The sequence below is a fragment of the Pelobates fuscus genome, chromosome 2, assembly GCF_036172605.1.
Source record: "Pelobates fuscus isolate aPelFus1 chromosome 2, aPelFus1.pri, whole genome shotgun sequence".
Classification (NCBI taxonomy): domain Eukaryota; kingdom Metazoa; phylum Chordata; class Amphibia; order Anura; family Pelobatidae; genus Pelobates; species Pelobates fuscus.
This window is the reverse complement of record NC_086318.1, coordinates 15,727,719-15,753,624: the sequence shown is the minus strand read 5'-3', so window position 1 is coordinate 15,753,624 and position 25,906 is coordinate 15,727,719. Positions and strand designations below refer to the sequence as shown.

At 46.2% G+C, this 25,906-nt stretch overlaps 2 protein-coding genes across 2 annotated transcripts in view; both read left to right on the top strand.

The window, feature by feature from the left end:
• Positions 1–25,906, top strand: part of CLU (clusterin) — a 577,758-nt gene that overhangs the window by 199,007 nt on the left and 352,845 nt on the right. The window lies entirely within an intron of this gene.
• CCDC25 (coiled-coil domain containing 25) overlaps positions 1–25,906 on the top strand; it is a 37,490-nt gene that overhangs the window by 7,027 nt on the left and 4,557 nt on the right. Inside the window, exons 2-8 of the mRNA XM_063441970.1 lie at positions 2,999–3,109; positions 7,130–7,177; positions 8,147–8,186; positions 10,322–10,373; positions 12,569–12,644; positions 13,035–13,138; positions 15,297–15,499. Of these exons, the coding sequence (XP_063298040.1) occupies positions 3,085–3,109; positions 7,130–7,177; positions 8,147–8,186; positions 10,322–10,373; positions 12,569–12,644; positions 13,035–13,138; positions 15,297–15,499 (548 nt within the window). The 5' untranslated portion in view covers positions 2,999–3,084. The remainder of the gene's footprint in view (positions 1–2,998; positions 3,110–7,129; positions 7,178–8,146; positions 8,187–10,321; positions 10,374–12,568; positions 12,645–13,034; positions 13,139–15,296; positions 15,500–25,906) is intronic.

Genomic DNA, 25,906 nt, shown 5'->3' with positions numbered 1-25,906 from the left:
GGGACCGTGGTCTCTGTGCCTGACCTACAGGGATGCTGGACAGCCCTTCCAGATCCCCAACTACCCTCACCGGGACACCCAGAGGAGGGGGTAAGTACAAATTCCCCTCCCCAGCTAACCCCTAGCGTGGCACCAGGGTTAACGGAGGCGATGCTAACCCCTCCTGACGTCCATGTTCCCTTGACTACTGAGCCGGACTATGGTCTCAGTACCCCAGCGGAAGAGCTGGCAGCTGGACAGAGCGCAGTCGGCCTCTGCCCTACCCTTGTCCCTGGTCCAGAGCCTGATGTCCTGCAGGCTACCCCAGCGGAAGAGCTGGCAGCTGGACAGAGCGCAGTCGGCCTCTGCCCTACCTTTGTCCCTGATCCAGAGCCTGATGTCCTGCAGGCTACCCCAGTGGAAGAGCTGGCATCTGGGCAGAGTACAGTCGGCCTCTGCCCTACCTTTTTCCCTGGTCCAGAGCCTGATGTCTTGCAGGCTACCCCAGCAGAAGAGCTGGCAGCTGGGCAGAGTGCAGTCGGCCTCTGCCCTACCTTTGTCCCTGGTCCAGAGCCTGATGTCCTGCAGGCTACCCCAGCAGAAGAGCTGGCATCTGGGCAGAGTGCAGTTGGCCTCTGCCCTTCAAGTACCCTCGGCATGTGGCCTCATTACCACAGCCAAATACCCAGGTGCAGTAACTGTGTGTTGTGGGTAGGCTGTTCCTGTACTTTGATGTTGTGGGGGGGCCACTCGGACATCTGTTTATTGTGGGTTGGTGGATCGACTAACGGAGGCACTGACCGACAGAAGGTCAGGTGCCTGGTTAGTCTTCCCCCCAAAGGGGAGATGTGTGACGAGGTGCCCTTCGCCACTTTGTCCTGGAGAGGCCTGCTTGCCCGCCTCCTCCCCTGCGACTATGGTCCTGGACTATATTGCACTGCAAACCCTGTATTCAGGCATATGGACTTGTATTAGACTGTCTTTTTCCCTTTATCTATGCTGTAGGTTTGGACTGCTAATATAACCTAACAGCCAGGGGATTTAGGCGAATATAGTGCATGAGAATGCCATTACTGGAGAATACAGCCGTTCGCATGATTTCATGCGAATTCTTTGTGCTCTGAATAGGTGGCCGCCATTTCGGGACTTTTCCACGTGTTCGCGGCCATCTTGCGTGCGAACAGCGGTGTTTGCCTGTGAACGCATGGAACTGAAATCGGAAGCACAAACAGGCGAATACCGCTAAGACCTCCAGACATCCAGAATTACGCACGGAAACTACCGAACGACCGGCCGTTCGGTAGTTATACTTAACTTAGTATGGGGATTCTAGCGACCACAAAGATGCGAATGGATGGCAAGAATTTCGTCTATTTTACCGTGCGAACGGAGACCGACCGCAAGGCCAAAACTCATGGAACTATTTTCGGCTAGTTGGTCTGTGCGGTCGGTCAAAACTTTGGAGCCCTGTATCTCCCGAACCATCCATCCGAATGGGCTGATTTTTGGACAGACTGTTCCCCTGAACAAGGGCTATTTGGGGATACCAGATTTAAAGCTGTACCCCCTGTTTTTGGGGTACATCCAGAACTTGGGTAAAATAATGTATGTTTTAATTGGGTTATGTGTTTATCTGAGGGGAGGAGACGTGGGGGTGTTACCATGCATGTGATTGGTCAATTTCATCCTCCCCCTGGGAGTGTCCTGTATGTACCTGATCCTAATAAAAAGCAGGCTGGGTGTTCCAGTCCTGAGACCTCTTCTGACCCTCAATACGTAGCCTTGTCTCGTTATTGGAGGGAACTGCTATATCACACTGGGGATTGCTATGCGCTGCATATTCCCCTGAGCTCTTAATCACTTAGCTCTTGTAAGAGCTTGTTCCGGATACGCTCTCCTGGAGGAGAGGTCTTCCCCACACGGTCCTGGAGGACAGAAGCCGATCCAGGGTGGGAGGAAGACGGCGCGGCTCCAGTTAAGCTACGGCGGTTGTGGAGCCTGCGGTGGTTGTGGTGTCGTCTGCAGTGCTTGGAGTCCTCTGAGAGCGCTAGGAGCATCCATCAACGGAGGGTACTCGGTCGGAGTACACGGAGCTCCGTTACATCTACTAAACGGCTGTTTAACCCTTTTATGCCTGGGGGTGCCGTTACACCCTGTATAACACACTGTATCCCTGTGTGACGCACGCCGTATCCCTGTGTGACGCACGCCGTGCTTTCTGCCTGACGCACACCGGCTCAGGGTGATAGTATTATATCCAGGGATTGTTGGAGTTTTCTATCATTCCAGAGTGGGAATGCAGCTCTTCATGCTAGCCATTTTCACACATCCTGTTAGAGAATATCGTGACCATGACTAGCCTGACATGATGGCAGTGACATTCATATATATTCTGTATTGCTGAGGGCTGTGAGTTCTTCAGAGGGAATCTACTTCTTGGCATCTCTGTATCAATAGCCATTAGCTGGCTTTGGGAGTCTGTACACCAACAAAAATCTCCTCTGAACCATCAGACATCTGTCATTGTTTTTCTCAGATGCATTTATTGTGAGGTAAAATTATAAATTGATTTCACACCTTAATTGGAAGTAATGGGAACTGGCCCCTCCAAAATCTCTTTATATGTTGTCGTGGCTCATTTTGAGGGGGGTGGAGTTCAAATCCTTGTTTTAGCTGCCCACCTTCTCTCTTTATAAGCCACAGTTCTGAGGCCGGCAGGGCTGCCCAGGAAGTACCATAGAGTTCTTGCTCTCCACTGTGGTGTGTGGGCTCTGCCAGCTGTACATGTCGTAAGACCTGGGCTTCGAGGTGATGGGGACATGATGGATGTTTGTTTTGTTTTTTGTGTGAATGAAGTAATTAATTTTAAAGTTTATCTGACTGCTGAAACCCTGTCTTTAGTTTAGGAAGCATTGCATATTTTTTAGAATATTCTTGCATGAACTTGATTAAACAGAGCTGTTTATGGAAATGAAACATGTCTATTTTTAACCAGCTCATGTCTACTCCTGTATTTCAGATATCTGTTGGTATTTATGCCGGGAATCGGTTCTTGTACCGTGTAACCCTTTCTGCTACGCCACGATATCCTTTCAAAGAATAACTATGGTGTTCTACTTCACAAGCAATGGTAAGTGAGCGTCACACGGATCCCAGAGTACCAGGTATCATACAGATTTTTACTTTCATTTTCATGAAACTCATTTATATACAGTTGCAAGAAAAAATATGTGATCCCTTTGGAATGATATGGATTTCTGCACAAATTGGTCATAAAATGTGATCTGATCATCATCTAAGTCACAACAATAGACAATCACAGTCTGCTTAAACTAACAACACACAAAGAATGAAATGTTGCCATGTTTTTATTGAACACACCATGTAATCATTCACAGTGCAAGTGGAAAAAGTATGTGAACCCCTAGACTAATGACATCTCCAAGAGCTAATTGGAGTGAGATGTCAGCCAACTGGAGTCCAATCAATGAAATGAGATTGGAGGTGTTGGTTACAGCTGCCCTGCCCTATAAAAAACACACACCAGTTCTGGGTTTGCTTTTCACAAGAAGCATTGCCTGATGTGAATGATGCCTCGCACAAAAGAGCTCTCAGAAGACCTACGATTAAGAATTGTTGACTTGCATAAAGCTGGAAAGGGTTATAAAAGCTTTGCTGTTCATCAGTCCACGGTAAGACAAATTGCCTATAAATGGAGAAAGTTCAGCAGTGCTGCTACTCTCCCTAGGAGTGGCCGTTCTGTAAAGATGACTGCAAGAGCACAGCGCAGACTGCTCAATATGGTGCAGAAGAATCCTAGAGTGTCAGCTAAAGACTTACAAAAGTCACTGGCGAATCTGCAATACGTAAAACACTAAACAAGAATGGATTTCATGGGAGGATACCACAGAGGAAGCCACTGCTGTCAAACAGAAGCTCAACAGAAGATGGGTGTTGCAACAGGACAATGACCCAAAGCATAGAAGTAAATCAACAACAGAATGGCTTAAACAGAAGAAAATACGCCTTCTGAAGTGGCCCAGTCAGAGTCCTGACTTCAACCCGATTTGAAATGCTGTGGCATGACCTCAAGAAAGCGATTCTCACCAGACTTCCCAAGAATATTGCTGAACTGAAACAGTTCTGTAAAGAGGAATGGTCAATAATTACTCCTGACCGTTGTGCATGTCTGATCTGCAACTACAGGAAACGTTTGGTTGAAGTTATTGCTGCCAAAGGAGGTTCAACCAGTTATTAAATCCAAGGGTTCACATACTTTTTCCACCTGCACTGTAAATGTTTACATGGTGTGTTCAATAAAAAACATGGCAACATTTCATTCTTTGTGTGTTATTAGTTTAAGCAGACTGTGATTGTCTATTTTTGTGACTTAGATGATGATCAGATCACATTTTATGACCAGTTTGTGCAGAAATCCATATCATTCCAAAGGGTTCACATACTTTTTATTGCAACTGTATTTTATAGAATGCTAATAAATTTATATCAAATATAAAGGTAATCCTAGTTGATGAAGAGGAAAAACCATGTGGATTATCCTTTAAATAAATCTTCTGAAATTGGCAAAAAAGCCATAAACCATAAAATCCCTCATTAAACAGCGCAATATAGCGTAAATAAAGCCCATTCAATGCCGGGAGCTAATATTAAGGAAAAAGCACATAGACAAAATTATTATAATTTTTTTTTTTTCTCGCATTTCTATATATAGGGGTTAGGTGCAGCTCTTCAGTAATCCTTGACAAGGTATACGTGGAGAGAACCAGAGAAGAAATAATAGTGTAGTATTTTAAAACTGTACATCTTTTATCTTGCCTATCACAGCTACAGTTTTAAAATACTACACTATTATTTCTTCAATACGATTATACATAAACGCGTAAAATATTTTACAAAGTTCATACATCTGGCGTCAGATCAGCCATTTTATTTTTGTCCTGCGATGGTTTTCTTGCACATTCCTGCTTGGAGCGTTCTTTAAGACTAGGGCATTTAAAAGGATCTGCATTTTTTCACAGTGACCTTTTTTCTAATGTTTTACAAATATTACTGGTTTCACAACATTGAAAACACAGTCATCATGTTGCTAATGGGACTGTGATCACTGTGTAAATACCCTGCTCTCCTATCCGGTGTTATCCTCCGTTAATACCCTGCTCTCCTATCCTGGGTTATCCTCCGTTAATACCCTGCTCTCCTATCCGTTAATACCCTGCTCTCCTATCCGGTGTTATCCTCCGTTAATACCCTGCTCTCCTATCCTGGGTTATCCTCCGTTAATACCTTGCTCTCCTATCCGGTGTTATCCTCCGTTAATACCCTGCTCTCCTATCCGGTGTTATCCTCCGTTAATACCCTGCTCTCCTATCCTGGGTTATCCTCCGTTAATACCCTGCTCTCCTATCCGTTAATACCCTGCTCTCCTATCCGGTGTTATCCTCCGTTAATACCCTGCTCTCCTATCCTGGGTTATCCTCCGTTAATACCCTGCTTTCCTATCCGGTGTTATCCTCCGTTAATACCCTGCTCTCCTATCCGCTGTTATCCTCCGTTAATACCCTGCTCTCCTATCCTGGGTTATCCTCCGTTAATACCCTGCTCTCCTATCCGGTGTTATCCTCCGTTAATACCCTGCTCTCCTATCCGGTGTTATCCTCCGTTAATACCCTGCTCTCCTATCCTGGGTTATCCTCCGTTAATACCCTGCTCTCCTATCCGGTGTTATCCTCCGTTAATACCCTGCTCTCCTATCCGGTGTTATCCTCCGTTAATACCTTGCTCTCCTATCCGGTGTTATCCTCCGTTAATACCTTGCTCTCCTATCCGGTGTTATCCTCCGTTAATACCCTGCTCTCCTATCCTGGGTTATCCTCCGTTAATACCCTGCTCTCCTATCCTGGGTTATCCTCCGTTAATACCCTGCTCTCCTATCCTGGGTTATCCTCCGTTAATGCCCTGCTCTCCTATCCGGGGTTATCCTCCGTTAATACCCTGCTCTCCTATCCGTTAATACCCTGCTCTCCTATCCGGTGTTATCCTCCGTTAATACCCTGCTCTCCTATCCGGTGTTATCCTCCGTTAATACCCTGCTCGCCTATCCGGTGTTATCCTCCATTAATACCCTGCTCTCCTATCCGTTAATACCCTGCTCTCCTATCCGGTGTTATCCTCCGTTAATACCCTGCTCTCCTATCCGTTAATACCCTGCTCTCCTATCCGGTGTTATCCTCCGTTAATACCCTGCTCTCCTATCCGTTAATACCCTGCTCTCCTATCCGTTAATACCCTGCTCTCCTATCCGTTAATACCCTGCTCTCCTATCCGTTAATACCCTGCTCTCCTATCCGTTAATACCCTGCTCTCCTATCCGTTAATACCCTGCTCTCCTATCCGTTAATACCCTGCTCTCCTATCCGGTGTTATCCTCCGTTAATACCCTTCTCGCCTATCCGGTGTTATCCTCCATTAATACCCTGCTCTCCTATCCTGGGTTATCCTCCGTTAATACCCTGCTCTCCTATCCGGTGTTATCCTCCGTTAATACCCTGCTCTCCTATCCGGTGTTATCCTCCGTTAATACCCTGCTCTCCTATCCGGTGTTATCCTCCGTAAATACCCTGCTCTCCTATCCGGTGTTATCCTCCGTTAATACCCTGCTCTCCTATCCGGTGTTATCCTCCGTTAATACCCTGCTCGCCTATCCGGTGTTATCCTCCGTTAATACCCTGCTTTCCTATCCGGTGCTATCCTCCGTTAATACCCTGCTCTCCTATCCAGTGTTATCCTCCGTTAATACCCTGCTCTCCTATCCTGGGTTATCCTCCGTTAATACCCTGCTCTCCTATCCGGTGTTATCCTCCGTTAATACCCTGCTCTCCTATCCGGTGTTATCCTCCGTTAATACCCTGCTCTCCTATCCGGTGTTATCCTCCGTTAACTCTCCCAGTTTATAAAGAAGGTAAGATGGACTGGGGCTTCCATTATTGCGTGATTATCAAGCTGTGCAATACTACATCTACTCAACACAGGAAGGTTCCTGATATGTAATAGGAGTTACTGCAACAAACTTTGGGTAATGTAATATTCTACGTTCAAATCTACAATAATTCTGTTTTATTTTTTTCTGCAGTTGTCTCCTCGCCATATACGATTTACATGGGAAAGGACAAGTATGAAAGTGAGTTACTGCCTTTGGCTCCACCTAGAGGTTTATTATGGTATTAAAAAGTAGAAAGGGTTACTGCCTTTGCTCCACCTTGTGGTTTATTATGGTATTAAGTAGTAGAGGGGTAGGCAACCTTTGCAACTTCAGATGTTGTGGACAACATTTCCTTAATGCTGGCAAACCACCGGGGAGATGAGGTCTAGATGTTCTGAAGATTGCCTACTCTTTGGCTTCCAGCAGGGTAGCAACCCTTAGTGTGTTAAACAGCTGTTGGTGTGATTGTTTCAAATCAAAATTTGATGTTTGCATTAAAAACAATTGTTTTGTTATTATTATTATTATGATTATTATTATTATTAGGGATTGTTTACTTGTACTCCCTTGTAGCCATATAATCTTTCAATAGCTTGACATATTGACTCAAGCCCAGCAGTCTGCCACCAGGAACCATTAGCAAAAAAGGATCCAATTATGTAATAAAACAGCCATTTACATGTGTGTGCGTGCGCCTACGTGCATGCACAGTTGAGTCCACATCCTTAATATAGGGAAACTGCCATGCATGTAAAAATCAGTCTCTAATAGTTACCACTACATAAGGCGCTTCATTTGCATATGTTTTGGACAGGCAGTGACTGATGTCTTTTGTTCAATAACTCCTTAACCTCCCGATGGCAGAGGATGATAATTGTCAACCAATCGCTGGACTTACTAGGTGACAAAATCCTTTTTATAGAGCTGTCACCCCACATTGCTTTTCCTTATGGGATGCTGACTGCTCACCTGTGGGGTGATCCAACCTTCTATTTACAATTTAAACCATTTAAAGTCTCTTTTGCTATTGTGCCCTGAGATCTTCATTGTGGATGGAGCAACCATTAATGCGCACATTGTTTGCTATATTTATTTATTTGTATATTGTAGGAAAACAGCTTTCCATTTTCTAGTTACTATTTCTAATTCATTTTTTTTTTTTTGCAGATGAAGATCTTATAAAATACGGGTGGCCCGAGGATATATGGTATGAATGTAAATATTATAGTAAAGCTACAGAGTGTATAGAGGATAGACCCTATTCACCATTGACTTGTTCTGTGTTGTGCTGGTGATCAGTACATAGAATTGTGTATAGCTTTAATCTCTGTAATGGGAAAATCATTTTACTAATTAGTGTAATTCCTTTGGCATTCCTTATATTTAAGGATAAAATGCTATTTGTCTTAGTTCTTGCATTTTCTCTCAAACACGGTCAAATACTATATATGATTTTTGTTTTAAAGTGAGGAAGAAATTAGTTTAAACAAAATCACTCTGTGTTAGGGAACCAATGTGGCAATGATTTCAGCTTTTGTTACTGTTACATCACACCGTAACCACTGTAGCCGCTGCAGCTTGGCTGAGGTCTCACCATCCCGTCCCACCCTGGACCAAACACCTGGATCCAGCTCCCAGTGGGAAGACCTCTCCTCCAAGAGAGTATAACTGTATAGCCAGTAAAAGAGCTAGTGATATAGCAGTATAGTTGTGTGTCACCCCCAAACATGAGCCAAGGTTTATTGGCGACCACAAACTGCCTTTTATACAAAAGGCCCTGCAAGGGGTCTCCAACACAAGAATACAGGGAAATCCCTCCCATGATCCTCTGTGCCTGAGAGATAATTACCGGAGCAACACTTATAATTAAATTATCTCACAGGAACAGAAAATATAACAATTTATAAAAACACCCCAAAATACATGTAAAACAACAAGTCTTGCATCCCCGGAAAGCCTGGATCTGAGCGCACAACATATCCAGAAAGCACTCCGATCCCACGAACATAGCCGAACACCACCGGGGTAAGGTTCTGACCGACTGCATACAAGGCTCTTGCCCAAAATAGTTCCATGAAATCAGTGCTAGCAGTCGTACTCTTTCGGGAGTACAAAATTGAATAAAATACCAAACGGAATCCATAGTTAACACGTGAGGCTTGTTCACCTTGTTCGTGGGAACGATTCCACCGAACACTGCCCTTCTAAGTTGTACAGAACCAAACACAGGCAATGGAAGTCCAGTGGTGTTCGGGAATTTCCGTGTCCAATTTCAGTTCCATGAGCTTGATGCCCAAACAACGCTGCCTGTGTTCGCGGGAACAAGATCCCGCCACCTCGTGGTCATTGATACAAAATGCGGCCACCCAGACGAACGATTAGAACACTGCGGTGGAACTCGTTACAAGGTGTCAATTGGGCTTATCAAGCACGTGGGTGGGCTCTAGTTCGTGCGGTTGTTCGGTTCCTGGACAATATAATCACACGAACAGAGCCTTTTTAAAGTGTATTTTACAATGTATCTTGCTGTTCCCATAGTCCTGAGGCAGGAGGCTGGCAAGCAGGCTCCTCCAGGCGAGGTTATGTTCGCCACAGTAATTATTGCAGTTTCTCAATAACTGCAATAATTACTATTGTAGGGCTAAGGGACATGGGACAAAGTGCCCAGACCACTTCAATCAGCTGAAGTGGTCTGGTTGCCTACAGTGTCCCTTAAAAATAAGTTATTGTGGAGAAGCGCTAGGCTTGCAGCAGTGCTACAGGTCTGCAGAGGTTTCTGGGCACACCCATGGATGTGAGAGTTTAGAATGGTCTGACATTCTTCCTATGGAATATTGGCGAGAAGGAAACCTGACGGAGAGGCAGCTCCATTACATGAATACTGTAGGAGTTTTTTTATGGTACATTGAAGCAATGGATTATAGCTGCTTCTTGTTGGAGTCTTTTTGTTTAAGGTTATTTTCTGGTGTGTTGGAGTTTCCTATGCTGTAAGGAAGAAATAATTTAATAAGCAAATACGTAAACATGTACAGTATCCGGTCACTCACATATATAACTAACCACTCGTACACGGACTAGTTGGAGTTGTAATATTTCCCCCACTCGGCAGCTGAGATGGTTTCTGGGGCTCGTGTCTGGCCTCATTGTAATGTCATGGTGTCCTAGCCATTATGCCAAAAGCTTGTGTAGTTTTAATAACATTTTAGAATAATTTAGGCATTTTAACAAATGCTCCAGTTGCCGATATTGTGCCTTGCTGGCAGTTCTCTAGATTTACTCTGCTTTGCATTACTTAAGCTGAAAACTGTCCCGTTCTCCTGACCTTGTGTTTTCTGTGTGCAGGTTTCACGTGGATAAACTCTCATCAGCTCATGTTTACCTCCGGCTACAAAAGGTAAAACTAAACATCGGGAAGGAAAGGAGACAAACAATATTATTCTTGGTAGAGAGTACTAATTAAATCAAGCTGCTACAGAGGAACACACCCCTGAAACAGCCGCATTCAGCAAATATCCACAGCCCAAGAGCAAAAATAAGAAAGTCTAACTCCTTACAAACAAACACAGACCATAATCAACTTAAAATGAATCTGTCTTCCTTCCAGAACATTGTTTCTTTCAGTGGGATTTGGAAAGCTCGTAGTTATATTGATTATTTTACATCACGGTGGTCTTTGATTTGCTATCCCACTTCATGTTATTTTCTCAGAAGAGGCCGTTTCAGATCAGTTTCTGATTTCTATTGTTACTCGTAACTTAGCTGCTGGTAGTTTGCTGTCTCGCATACTATATTAGCTGCTTTGATAATCAAAGTGTCTGCTTTCATCATTTATAAATAGTTTTTATCAAAATGTTATATTTGTTGTGGCAAACATGCATACAGCACACAGTGTCGTATTTTAGTGGAGCAAACATGTATTCCTAACTGTATCTTGTTCTTGTAATGATTTAGATCAGTGATGGCGAACCTATGGCACGCGGCCACAGGTTCGCCATCAATGCAGAGTAGGCACCTGCCTGCCTGTTTTGGGCAGGCGCCTACTCTGCTTCCATGTCGGGAGGCAGGGGGAGGGATCTGTGATGCAGCTCCCCTGTTCTCCCGCGAGATGCTTTGTGGAGCGTTGCCGCGCGTCACCATGGCAATGCTCCACACAGCATCGCGCGGGAGGACAGGGGAGCTGCATCACAGATCCCTCCCCCTGCAGTGCTTACCACCACCGGACCACCAGGGCACGCACAGCACCCCCCTCACATACAACACCCACACGCACCCCCCACACACAGCACCTCAATGTAGTCTGTGTGTGTGTGTGTGTGTGTATTCAGCAGTCTGTGTGTGTGTGTGCGTGTATTCAGCAGTCTGTGTGTGTGTGTGTGCGTGTGTATTCAGCAGTCTGTGTGTGTGCGTGTATTCAGCGGACTGTGTGTGTGTATTCAGCGGACTGTGTGCGTGTGTATTCAGCAGACTGTGTGTGTGTATGTATGTATTGCATTTGTTGGAGATACTAATAAATATAAGCTTAATTTTATTTATTTATATCATTATTTAAAATTTGTATTATTGAACTCTGTGTTCTTTTAAAACAAAAGTTATTAGTTCGGACAACAGTACGAGTTGTTTTTTCTAAACTTAAACCTCAGTATTTGGGTTTAATTGCTGTGTTGGCACTTTAAGGGAAAAAAAGTTGGCATGTATTGCGGTTTGGGCACTCGGGCTCAAAAAGGTTCGCCATCACTGATTTAGATTATATTCCCAGCTTTATTCTCCTGTCGTGCTGGTCTCCATGCCGCCTCATCATTCATGATGATCTCAGCCAATCCAACGTTTCCCTGTGGGAGACTAGTGTGCGTGCGCATCAAATCGCCATGATGTGCCTGTCCGCTTTCCTCATAGAGATATATTGAATAAATACATGTCTATGGGAAGCTTTCAGCGTCTCCATGCAGAATGTGGAAACACTGAACAAGATTGCAGGACCGAACCCAGGAAGTCCCTTTACTGGCTAAAAGAGTGACAGCCACTAAAATTGGCTTTAGGCTACAATGTCAGCTCTGCTTTTTCACAGAAAATTGGGAGGGAGTGGGGGATTGCTGAGATAACAAGGTATAGAGGACTTGTTACAAGCATGCCGGTTAGAGAGAATGGTACGGTACGGAAACCACACTCTGGGCAGAAAATCGTATGGAATGGAAAACACAATCAGAAGAAAATCTGCTAAAGGATTTGAAAGTTCTGCATAGATATGAACTGTGACTTGTTCTAGAATTGTATGTGTGATAGTAGAGACTGATCAAGTGGTGGTAAAGAGTGTTGGATTCCATGAGAGGTGTCCTGCAGGTTATTGTGGGATGCACCGTGATAACTATATACTCCTGCGGGCTTTGTTTAAGGAATACAATATATCGAGGATGTAAATACACATTGCTGAATATGGTCACTTATTAAATCCCTCAACAAATCTTTTTATCTCTTGCCATGACTGGTATAGAATTATGAAGGACTTCTATTCTGCTTCATTTTAATGCATTGCCTGCTGAAATCAAAAATGAAAAGGGGATTCCCCTCACGCTGCAGTTTTTGTGTTTTTAGGGTCAGACGATAGAAGACATTCCAAAAGATGTTCTGATAGACTGCGTTCAGTTAGTAAAAGCCAACAGCATTCAAGGTATGTTCCTGTCAAAAAGTTATGGGACACTGAAAACGAAAACACTGCCCACAATTTCTTTTAATTGCTCAGGTTTTTGTGCTGCGCATGGAAAATATGCTAAGCTTTGAAGTGTGGTATTATAGATTTTTTTTCCTGCTGAAAACACACACTTTTAGTGGAATGACAATCCATATTGGGTGTAAATGGTGAAACTCAAAAATATTGGCAAACCATATTAAACAAATGATGCAAAATCTTTTATTCTAAACCTTTCATAAGATTCTTTATGTCCTTTATTTTTAGAGTTTAGATGCTGTATCTTTATTTTGGTTCCTTGTAGAAATACGTATAGGATATGAAATACATGTAGGATTTAAATAAACCGTTTGGCTGTTTCTGTGTTTCCAGGGTGCAAAATGAACAATATTAACATTGTGTACACACCTTGGGCAAATCTGAAGAAAACCGGGGACATGGATGTCGGCCAGATTGGATTTTATCGGCAAAAAGATGTAATGTACTGCTTTTATTTATTTTGTTCACGTTTTCTATCAAATGTATTGGCTCTCTGCATTGCAACACCTTGTCCTGGATTTAATAATGTAATTTACAGAAATCTCTCCTATGGCAAAACTTCATTAAAGTGACGCTGAACTTTGCCAGTTTTGTTTTTGTCCATTAATTTCTATTTATAAATAAGATCATGTAGGAGCTACTTTTTCTCATGGGGATTGTGATTTTTTGGTAACAGGCAGAGCTTAACTAAAGGACCACTATAGTGCCAGGAAAACACTTGTTTTCCTGGCACTCTAGTGCAACTGGATGGAGAGGAAGGGGTTAAATCTTACCTTTTTTTTCCGCCGTGGGGAACTCCTCCTCCTTTCCCTGTCATCGGCTGAATGCGCTTGCGCGGCAAGAGCCGCGCGCATTCAGCCAGTCCATAGGAAAGCATTCTCAATGCTTTCCTATGGACGCTGGCGTCTTCTCACTGTGAAAATCACAGTGAGAAGCGCCTCTAGCAGCTGTCAATGAGACAGCCACTAGAGGCTGGATTAACCCATAGGGAAACATAGCAGTTTCTCTGAAACTGCTATGTTTACAGCAGAAAGGGTTAATCCTAGGTGGACCTGGCACCCAGACCACTTAATTAAGCTGAAGCGATCTGGGTGGTCCTTTAAGTAAAAGTGTCTAAGCTAATTCACCCACAATTCATCAGTCAAAAGAATCCCATTGAAGGCAGACTTCATAGACCGCAGGGAACAAAATGATGACCAGGAATAAAAGATTATAAGCATAAATAACGAAAGTGGCATGGAGGGAGTACAATAATTTTATATAGGAAAATTTAAAGGAAAACAAAATAAAGTGCCGCTTTCAATTTCTAGTCATATTATTTTGTAAGCATTCCGATTCTTTGTTCTGTTTTTAACTAAGCGAAATTTCACAAAAAAACAAGCAAATGTCAAAGCAGTCAAATAGCATTGTTTGTATGCAATGTTAGTTTTTCCTCATTTGAGTGTTAAATGACAATTTCTGGAACATATTATAAATGTCCAGCAGATGGCGCACACACTATTCAGATTACACACATATAAAAAGAACTGACTAGGTACGTTAAAGAACACTCCGAGCACCATAACCACTATAGATCTGCTCTCATTGGCAGCTGACGTTCTTTATGGCCATGCTTAGCTCTGTCGTGCAAGCCGGATACTGCTGCAGAAAACCTGATTTTAAACCCACGGTTTGACTAGTAATCACTGCATGAAGCCAGGTTACTCCAGACACCATAACCACCATTGCAAGCTGTAGTTCTTACAATGCGTGGAGTATCCTTTTAAACTTTGGATATTATACGCTTCTATAATGGAGGTAGTTGTCACATAAAGATTACATGGAGTTGTTGTTTTTTGTTTTTTTTTTTATATTCCATCTAGCCAAATTGCTATTAAAGAAACACTCTAAATTTTAACCCCTTAACCCCTTAAGGACACATGACGTGTGTGACATGTCATGATTCCCTTTTATTCCAGAAGTTTGGTCCTTAAGGGGTTAAGGACCAAACTTCTGGAATAAAAGGGAATCATGACATGTCACACATGTCATGTGTCCTTAAGGGGTTAAAGCAAAACAAGTGTTATATATAGATTACTGGGATCCCTTTTGGGGAGGGGGTGTTTAACACATCCCTCAAATCAAGCACTGGGACAGACTCTTCACTGCAGCCTGATCCGCTCACGATGACCTGTAGTCCAATCCAATGCTTATCACGGAGAGTAGTAATGGGCCTACAAAGCATGCTTGGCAGTCTTCGAAATCCACAAATCAAGTGCTCTAAATTATTTGATTGTCAGAATCATATTTGTCATGTTTGGTGTCCTCCACCTCTAAAGACCTGGTTAGGCAGAATGTAAACATTGCCGTTTCTTAGACTTCCGAGCGGCCTGCAGCGTTTGCTTCATAAACTCTCCCCTCGTAAATGCAAAGATTGTGACCCCCCAAGGACTGTACACATGGCATTTAAGGCTTTACAAAGGCTGCAATCTCCAAACACAGTTTATGGAATTAATAATTAATTCAGTCTCTTGTTCTTGTGATTTCTTGTTCTGAATTTGATGGTTTTCTTGGGTTGCTGTCTCATTACCCTCTATGCTTCACTGAAATCTCCAGGTGAAAAGTGTGATGGTGGAGAAGAAAGTGAACGAGGTCTTGAACCGGCTGGAGAAGACCAAGGATGAGCGTTATCCTGACTTCGCTGCAGAGAAGGAATCAAGAGACCGTGAGGAACGAAATGAAAAGAAAGCACAGATTCAGGAAGTTAAAAAGAAAGAAAAAGAAGACGTGAAGAAGAAGAAAGAACTGGATGAACTCAGGTCAGTTGATATTGCCACCTCTGGTTCCATTACTGGAGATTGAGTGTTTTTTTTTTTTTTTTTTTTTTTTAACAATCTCGTTTTATTGATCCATTTTAGACAGAAAATAAGTTCAAGAGGAATCCATAAACTATATGCCAACACTTGCAGTGTAAGATGTGGGTACACTCTAAAAAATGAGGAGTGCGTACCTCGAGGCAGATTTGTCGTTACGTGGGTGTGCAGCATGGTCTTGTGTCAACTTCTTTGATGCGTTGCAATCCTTTAGGCTGACAGAGCATTATGGGATTATAGTCCTGCAATATGTCAGGATTTACCTTGGGCTACCTCTGCTGTAAAACCATGATGTTTTGTGTAATATATTTTGGGCTTTTCATTGAGGGCAATGAGGATGTTTCCGATATTTCTGGTCTGAGGAGAGCTCATATGGAAGGATACATTTTTTATTCATTCACATGCCCATTAAAGGACCACTATAGGCACCCAGACCACTTCAGATTAATCAAGTGGTCTGGGTGCCAGGTCCACCTAGGATTAACCATTTCTGCTGTAAACATCAGAGAAACTGCTATGTTTACAATAGGGTTAATCCAGCCTCCAGTGGCTGTCTCATTGACAGCCGCTAGAGGCGCTTCCTCGCTTCTCACTGTGATTTTCAGAAAACACAAGTAGCTACAAAAAGTTTGCTTTATTACGTTGTCGCATGTAGAGTTCCCATCGGTCTACCCAAGTCCTTATCTTACTGCATTGTGATCCTCTTCCTGGGGCACCATCTTATAAATGGCCAAGAAAATGCTAAGAGATACAGTGACAGGATGATTATTGAAATAACATGAATGGCACAATTCAGATGCACTGATTCCAAGAGTATACCAGTGCAGGCTGCAAACCATTATTCATAATCTTAGTTTATTAAATGGTAAATAAACATCACAAAGACAGAGAGAGGGTCCTTGAACAGCAATCCATGAATATCCGTTCCCTTTGGTCTTCTGTGTTAATGTTCTAGTAATGTATTGATCCTTATATTCCTTCCCCACTCCACCTCCCTTGCTGGCTCATAGCACACGCATGGGTCTTATTCCTGGCACATAGGCTGACAAAAACAAACCGCATTGTCCTCTGTTACCAGCATTATAATATAGCATTAAAGCATGTTTTAGTGATTGCTGCTAGATTTTTCTGCTTTTCCACAAACTGCCTAGACAAGTTGTGTGATTGTTAGAAAAGAGAAGGTAAGGAGTTCTGACTTGCCAGGTTATAACTGCTTTTATCATAGCACTGCTAGGCCTTTTCCAGTCTAATCAGTGACAGTTACCTATACTTTATATAGTCCAATCAGTGACAGTTACCCAGAGTTTGTATTGTCCAATCAGTGACAGTTACCCAGAGTTTGTATTGTCCAATCAGTGACAGTTACCCAGAGTTTGTATTGTCCAATCGTGCCAGTTACCCAGACTTTGTATTGTCCAATCAGTGACAATTACCCCAGTTTCTTAATATTCCATTAGGTGTTCTCTCCTCATGGCTATAGGCACTATCCTGTAATTTTGGTGTTTATTATCCCAGACCTCCTTCTGCTGAAGCCGTGCCAGGTAACTCAACTGTCCCAGTGTGAGCTATTAAAGTCACTTTATGTTCTATCCTAGAAAAAAATGCTATCTTAGCAGAATTAGTACACGTGTTTCATAACAAGGAATTTCAGGCAGGCTCGCATGCGCCAATATTTCAATAAACAATAAGTAAATATATGGAAACATAAATTCACTTATTCGGGATCTTTGAGCAGCAATCCTTAACCCTTTAAGGACCAAACTTCTTTAATAAAAGGGAATCATGACATGTGACACATGTCATGTGTCCTTAAGGGGTTAAATAAAATAGTGGAATGGAAGCTTAGGGAATGCACTCATACAGGGGTTAACCCATAATAGACTACCAAAGTAGTAAATCCTTAAGTAGACTTTCCATTTGGTCCTTGGTGTTAATATTCTAGTAATGAATCCTTACAATGAAAGTGAACTGGCTGTGAAGTGGTTAAGTCTCATGTCCCACCATGAAGCATGGCCCCCTTTATGTCGCTATATATCTTTTCAGAACCACCAAACCTCCTGTATTTGCCCTTCTCTCTTGTCAGGACCCCAGACCCCCTTATCCTACCCAAACATACCTTTCCTTCTCATTTCAGACTCTTCCCTCTCCTTACCACTCCCCATATTCTCAGGAACCCATCTAATTTGAATCAGACTATCATGTTTGATATACCGGTAACTGTCTTTATCACCCCAATTCTTTTTTCACACTTATTAATCTTATCTTTCTTTTTCCTTTCCGCTCAGACTCCCTATTTTAATTCTCAGACTCCCATCATTCTCTCCCTGTCACGCCCTTTTTTAATCCTCGACCCCCTTTCTTTGTTTCTACTGCCTCCCACCTTTTCCTATGGGATTATATTGCCTTTCTTTCTCAAACCAACTTTTATTGTCACACTCCACTTTACTTTTCAGGTCCCTTCTAGGTACCTCCTTCACTTTCTAACACACTCTCTCCTCTTTTGTCAGTCTTGTCCATCAAGAAACATGTAGCCATGGCTATAATGTGCCAGAAGGTGGAGCTACACAACAAAGAGGCAATGACTGTTCATTTATCTCCCTTGTTATTCTGATTAACGTGCACATGTGGAGTAATACCAAATAAGCTATTGGAAACACAATATAAACAGGAGAAAATACAAGATTTTACAAGAGGCTGCTGCTTTAAAGCTGGGCTCAAGGAGACCCACTTTGGGCTTGCAGACCACAGGAGTCCTGAACAGCTTCTTGGTAGGATAGTGTCTATTAGTGCCTCTTGTAGGTAGAATTGTCTGCTTTTGTGAAACCTCAGAACAGCAACAAAATACTAGAAACAGATCTTCAGGCCATATTACAAGAAACCTGAGTTTCACAGAGTGAAAGGAGTTCTGGGATATCAAGCATTACCAGGCTAAAATTGGCAACGTTGCTTGTAGACAGTGTCCGATATGGGCACCTCTTAAGGCTATAATACAAGGTTGAGGAGCTGCCCATAATGTCAAACTACTCTGTGCAGGCTGCTTTATAATTCCTGCTTCTGAACCAGACGGAAAATGAATTTTGGAATTTTGGCAAATTGCTCAACAATACATTTCATTGAGTAATTTTAATAAGGAAAGACCATTCCACCAGAACGAACTGTTACAATATAAAACTAGAATGTTTGGTAACAGCGTCTTTTGGCAGAAATAACAGCGTACAAAGGGGTAGAAACATAGAATGTGACGGCAGATCAGACCATTCGGCCCATCTAGTCTGCCCAATTTTCTAAATACTTTCATTAGTCCCTGGCCTTATCTTATAGTTAGGATAGCCTTATGCCTATCCCACGAATGTAGCCACCCAACAGGCTTTCTGTTCTTGTTTTTAGGAATTATTCCCCACTTATTCTTAGAGAATAATTCTTAGAATACCTTTTTATTTATTGAAGTAGTTCATGTTTATTTTTTTGGCATGTTTTGGATAATTGTCTTGTTGGAATATCCAACCTCTCTTCAGCCTTTTCACTGACTATGGGACATTAGTTTAGAGGATTTATTGATATTTAATACTGGATAGAAGAAAGAATGTATTCTACTAAAGGGACACCCTGACCTCTTCTGCCCAATGGAGTGGTCTTTATGCCAACTCCCATCACCCTTAACCCTGCAAGTGTAATTATTGCAATTTTTATAAACTGCAATAATTACCTTGCAGGGTTATGTCCTCCTCTAGTGGCTGTCTATCAGAGGAGGGACTTCCGGCTTCTTAGAACACGAATAGTGTTTTAAACCACGCTGGATGTCCTCACACTATGCACGAGGACCTCCAGCGTCGCCGGCGCAATCCCCATAACAAAGCATTGAATAGTGCTTTCCTATGGGGAGGTCTAATGCATGCCCGGCGTGGGCGGGGCCTGACCCAGCACGGAGGGACATCGGCACTGGATTCAGGCAAGTCACTGAAGGGGTTTTAACTCCTTCAGCAACATGGGGTGGGAGGTAAAGGGGCACTGCAGGATTCTGCAGATTTGTTTAAGGACCAATTTCTGGAATAAAAGGGAATCATGACATGTCACACATGTCGTGTCCTTAAGGGGTTAAAGGAACACTACAGTCAACATATAAAAACAAGAGAGACAGGTCCCTTTGCCTTCTTTCTTGCTTTTATATTAGTTTCCCCGTAATAAAAAATCAATTAGAGTGCTTTTTATCGTATAAACTTACCTCCGTTTCAGTGCCGAGATCCTGGACAGGCCACGCCCCCTTTTTCGTCAAATGACGAAGTAGCAGGGCTCAATCAGATGCTCCCCTTCTCGCTGCACCAATCACATTGTTCTCTTCTCGCTGGACCAATCGCGTTGTTGAAAAGAATGCTGCTCTATGAATGAACTCTGAGCGATCTACCGCGCATGTGTGCGGTATGTGCGTTAACAAGCTAAACTGAGTGCTCAGCTCGCTGTCTATGCCCGCCTCCTCCTACCGCAATCCCCCTAAGCCCAAAGTTTGAGTGTTTGTATACATACACTATATATAGAGATCTCTATATATAGTGTTTCTACGCAAACACACAAATAGTAAACATACACACACTCTTTCTATCTAATATCTATACATTGTGGCAAAAGTACTCCTTTCCCTTGGTACCTTGTCCTGGGATTGGGGTGTTACACACAGTCTTTTCAGGCTTTAGAGACACTTCACACGCTGGATGAGGTAAAATGACTTGCTCTTTTATTGTGGTTCCAAAATATATGCACAGTAAAGTATAAAAGGTAACAAAATATATAAAACAAAATCCTTGCTCTTCTGAGCACTAACTAAACAAAATAATTAGCTAACTGGGTTGGATGGCTTGTCCATTTCCCAACATAAACACAAACAACCTTACTGTTTCAGGGTTTTTCAGTTCTCTGTTTTCACTCGCAGAAATCAAACACAATCTCACTCCTTCCTTGGCAGGGGAGTACTTAATAGCACCGGTAATTGACAATCCTTTTCAGGTGAGTTAAATTAGGATTCAAACTCTGGAACTGGACTTCTCACCTGTAGGTTTCAAGCAACTTCCAAAATGTGGAGTGGAGCACTGGCCCACCCTACTCTCCATGTGCTCCACCCCAGGGCCCAAATATACACATATTCAAAGTGCAACATTCATTGTAACATAACACAGTTCCCTGGGGCTAATTACACAAAGTAGGAATCTTGCAAAATCTGGGGAGGTATATAGATTCCCTCCAGCACAATTCCTTGCTTTCGGTCACAACATATCCGTCCCTCCCTCGCTATCGTCCGTCCCTCCCTCGCTATCGTCCGTCCCTCCCTCGCTATCGTCCGTCCCTCCCTCGCTATCGTCCGTCCCTCCCTCGCTATCGTCCGTCCCTCCCTCGCTATCGTCCGTCCCTCCCTCGCTATCGTCCGTCCCTCCCTCGCTATCGTCCGTCCCTCCCTCGCTATCGTCCGTCCCTCCCTCGCTATCGTCCGTCCCTCCCTCGCTATCGTCCGTCCCTCCCTCGCTATCGTCCGTCCCTCCCTCGCTATCGTCCGTCCCTCCCTCGCTATCGTCCGTCCCTCCCTCGCTATCGTCCGTCCCTCCCTCGCTATCGTCCGTCCCTCCCTCGCTATCGTCCGTCCCTCCCTCGCTATCGTCCGTCCCTCCCTCGCTATCGTCCGTCCCTCCCTCGCTATCGTCCGTCCCTCCCTCGCTATCGTCCGTCCCTCCCTCGCTATCGTCCGTCCCTCCCTCGCTTTCGTCCCTCCCTCCCTCGCTATCGTCCGTCCCTCCCTCGCTATCGTCCGTCCCTCCCTCGCTATCGTCCGACCCTCCCTCGCTATCGTCCCTCCCTCCCTCCCTTGCTATCGTCCCTCCCTCCCTCGCTATCGTCCCTCCCTCCCTCGCTATCGTCCCTCCCTCCCTCGCTATCGTCCCTCCCTCCCTCGCTATCGTCCCTCCCTCCCTCCCTCGCTATCGTCCCTCCCTCCCTCCCTCGCTATCGTCCCTCCCTCGCTATCGTCCCTCCCTCCCTCGCTATCGTCCCTCGCTATCGTCCCTCGCTATCGTCCCTCGCTGTCCGTCCCTCCCTCGCTCGCTGTCCGTCCCTCCCTCGCTCGCTGTCCGTCCCTCCCTCGCTCGCTGTCCGTCCCTCCCTCGCTCGCTGTCCGTCCCTCCCTCGCTCGCTGTCCGTCCCTCCCTCGCTCGCTGTCCGTCCCTCCCTCGCTCGCTGTCCGTCCCTCCCTCGCTCGCTGTCCGTCCCTCCCTCGCTCGCTGTCCGTCCCTCCCTCGCTCTCCGTCCCTCCCTCCCTCGCTCGCTGTCCGTCCCTCCCTCGCTCGCTGTCCGTCCCTCCCTCCCTCCCTCCCTCGCTCGCTGTCCGTCCCTCCCTCGCTCGCTGTCCGTCCCTCCCTCCCTCCCTCGCTCGCTGTCCGTCCGTCCCTCCCTCCCTCGCTCGCTGTCCGTCCGTCCCTCCCTCCCTCGCTCGCTGTCCGTCCCTCCCTCCCTCGCTCGCTGTCCGTCCCTCCCTCCCTCGCTCGCTGTCCGTCCCTCCCTCCCTCGCTCGCTGTCCGTCCCTCCCTCCCTCGCTCGCTGTCCGTCCCTCCCTCCCTCGCTCGCTGTCCGTCCCTCCCTCCCTCGCTCGCTGTCCGTCCCTCCCTCCCTCGCTCGCTGTCCGTCCCTCCCTCCCTCGCTCGCTGTCCGTCCCTCCCTCCCTCGCTCGCTGTCCGTCCCTCCCTCGCTCGCTGTCCGTCCCTCCCTCGCTCGCTGTCCGTCCCTCCCTCGCTCGCTGTCCGTCCCTCCCTCGCTCGCTGTCCGTCCCTCCCTCGCTCGCTGTCCGTCCCTCCCTCGCTCGCTGTCCGTCCCTCCCTCGCTCGCTGTCCGTCCCTCCCTCGCTCGCTGTCCGTCCCTCCCTCGCTCGCTGTCCGTCCCTCCCTCGCTCGCTGTCCGTCCCTCCCTCGCTCGCTGTCCGTCCCTCCCTCGCTCGCTGTCCGTCCCTCCCTCGCTCGCTGTCCGTCCCTCCCTCGCTCGCTGTCCGTCCCTCCCTCGCTCGCTGTCCGTCCCTCCCTCGCTCGCTGTCCGTCCCTCCCTCGCTCGCTGTCCGTCCCTCCCTCGCTCGCTGTCCGTCCCTCCCTCGCTCGCTGTCCGTCCCTCCCTCGCTCGCTGTCCGTCCCTCCCTCCCTCGCTCGCTGTCCGTCCCTCCCTCCCTCGCTCGCTGTCCGTCCGTCCCTCCCTCGCTCGCTGTCCGTCCGTCCCTCCCTCGCTCGCTGTCCGTCCGTCCCTCCCTCGCTCGCTGTCCGTCCCTCGCTCGCTGTCCGTCCCTCCCTCGCTCGCTGTCCGTCCCTCCCTCGCTCGCTGTCCGTCCCTCCCTCGCTCGCTGTCCGTCCCTCCCTCGCTCGCTGTCCGTCCCTCCCTCGCTCGCTGTCCGTCCCTCCCTCCCTCGCTCGCTGTCCGTCCCTCCCTCGCTCGCTGTCCGTCCCTCCCTCGCTCGCTGTCCGTCCCTCCCTCGCTCGCTGTCCGTCCCTCCCTCGCTCGCTGTCCGTCCCTCCCTCGCTCGCTGTCCGTCCCTCCCTCGCTCGCTGTCCGTCCCTCCCTCGCTCGCTGTCCGTCCCTCCCTCGCTCGCTGTCCGTCCCTCCCTCGCTCGCTGTCCGTCCCTCCCTCGCTCGCTGTCCGTCCCTCCCTCGCTCGCTGTCCGTCCCTCCCTCGCTCGCTGTCCGTCCCTCCCTCGCTCGCTGTCCGTCCCTCCCTCGCTCGCTGTCCGTCCCTCCCTCGCTCGCTGTCCGTCCCTCCCTCGCTCGCTGTCCGTCCCTCCCTCGCTCGCTGTCCGTCCCTCCCTCGCTCGCTGTCCGTCCCTCCCTCGCTCGCTGTCCGTCCCTCCCTCGCTCGCTGTCCGTCCCTCCCTCGCTCGCTGTCCGTCCCTCCCTCGCTCGCTGTCCGTCCCTCCCTCGCTCGCCGTCCCTCCCTCGCTCGCCGTCCCTCCCTCGCTCGCCGTCTCTCCCTCGCTCGCTGTCCGTCCCTCCCTCGCTCGCTGTCCGTCCGTCCCTCGCTCGCTCGCTCGCTGTCCGTCCGTCCCTCGCTCGCTGTCCGTCCGTCCGTCCCTCCCTCGCTCGCTGTCCGTCCGTCCCTCGCTCGCTGTCCGTCCGTCCCTCCCTCGCTCGCTGTCCGTCCGTCCCTCGCTCGCTCGCTGTCCGTCCCTCCCTCGCTCGCTCGCTGTCCGTCCCTCCCTCGCTCGCTCGCTGTCCGTCCCTCCCTCGCTCGCTCGCTGTCCGTCCCTCCCTCCCTTGCTCGCTGTCCCTCCCTCGCTGTCCCTCCGTCCCTCCCTTGCTCGCTGTCCCTCCCTCGCTGTCCCTCCGTCCCTCCCTCGCTGTCCCTCCCTCGCTGTCCCTCCCTCGCTGTCCCTCCCTCGCTGTCCCTCCCTCGCTGTCCCTCCCTCGCTGTCCCTCCCTCGCTGTCCCTCCCTCGCTGTCCCTCCCTCCCTCTCCATCTATCCCTCATTTTTAAAATAAGTTTACTTACTGTTTGAAGTCAGTAGATCTCATCTCTGGATTCTCCTGCCTTCAACCTGTCACCTAGAGCCAACGCTGTGTGTTTGACACACTCTGGGGTTACAACAGGTCACAGTAGGCGCGCTCATGGTGTCTGCTAGGTCCTGATAGCACGTTTGATGTCTTCAGCTAAGCGTGAAACCTGTGAATACTGCGCATCAGGCAGGACTTAACTAGTCAGTCCCTGCAGGCTTTTTGCAGTAAACAATGTTTTTTGTTTTTGTTTTTCTTAAAGAAAAGGCAATATTTACATTATAGCCTAGGGATATCTCCACTGGCCACTCCTCAGATGGCTGCTAGATGTGCTTCATGGGTCAGTGCTGCACAGTGTGACTGACATTCAGTGTCTCCACCCTCTGCAGGCAGTCACTGAACTTTCCTCTTCGAGATGAATTGATTCAATGCAACATTATGAGGAGATGCTGATTGACCAGGGTGGCGTTTGGCTCCTCCCAATTCCCCACGTTCTTGGGCACTTTCTTAGCCAATCCAATGCTCTCCTATGGGAAATCATATTGTTAATGGCTCAGATCACCACTTCTGATTATGTCAGCCAAGGAGGTAGGTCAGGGGCAGAGCCAGCACATACAGACTGGAACAAAGGTAATATTTTACTATATTTAGGGGAGCAGTGGAGGCTAGATAGTGTTTTTAACATTATAGGGTCAGGAGTAAATGTTTCAGTATGTATATCTGTGTGTGTATGTGTATGTATGTATGTATATATATCTATACACTTTGGATCATGTTTGAAAACTGACAGTCATCGTGATCTTCCTTGCTTCACTGCTGGCTTTCAAACATATACAGGCTGTTCAGTATTTACAGATAACAATGAAGGAAATGGACCTCAATTAGGAAAAAGGACAAATGAGTCATTTGTTACATGTGAGTTTACAGAGGAAGGGGTTCTTTTTCAACTGTAAAGTAAAGACAATTAAGTCAGTGGGGCCCGATGGAATACACCCAAAGTTATTAAAAGAACTTAGTGGTGTACTAGCAAAACCATTAAAGGAACACTATAGTTACCTAAATTACTTTAGCTAAATAAAGCAGTTTTAGTGTATAGATCATTCCCCTGCAATTTCGCTGCTCAATTCACTGTCATTTAGGAGTTAAAACACTTTGTTTCTGTTTATGCAGCCCTAGCCACACCTCCCCTGGCTATGATTGACAGAGCCTGCATGACAAAATAACTGGTTTCACTTTCAAACAGATGTAATTTACCTTAAATAATTGTATCTCAATCTCTAAATTGAACTTTAATCACATACAGGAGGCTCTTGCAGGGTCTAGCAAGCTATTAACATAGCAGGGGATAAGAAAATCTTAATTAAACAGAACTTGCAATAATGAAAGCCTAAATAGGAAGTGTTTATGGAAGGCTGTGCAAGTCACATTCAGGGAGGTGAGACTAGGGTTCATAAACAAAGGGATTTAACTCCTAAATGGCAGAGGATTGAGCAGTGAGCCTGCAGGGGCATGTTCTATACACCAAAACTGCTTCATTAAGCTAAAGTTGTTCAGGTGACTATAGTGTCCCTTTAACATATTTATTTAACCAATCATCGATAACAGGAGTAGTCCCAGAAGATTGGAAGTTAGCGAATATTGTGCCCATTCACAAGAAAGGTAATAGGGAGGAGTCGGGCAACTATTTGCCAGTCAGACTTACTTCAGTAGTTGGGAAAGTAATGGAAACCATGTTAAAGGATAGGATTGTTGAACATCTAAAAACACATGGATTTCAAGATCAGAGACAACATGGGTTTACTTCAGGGAGATCATGCCAAACTAATCTTATTGATTTTTTTGATTGGGTAA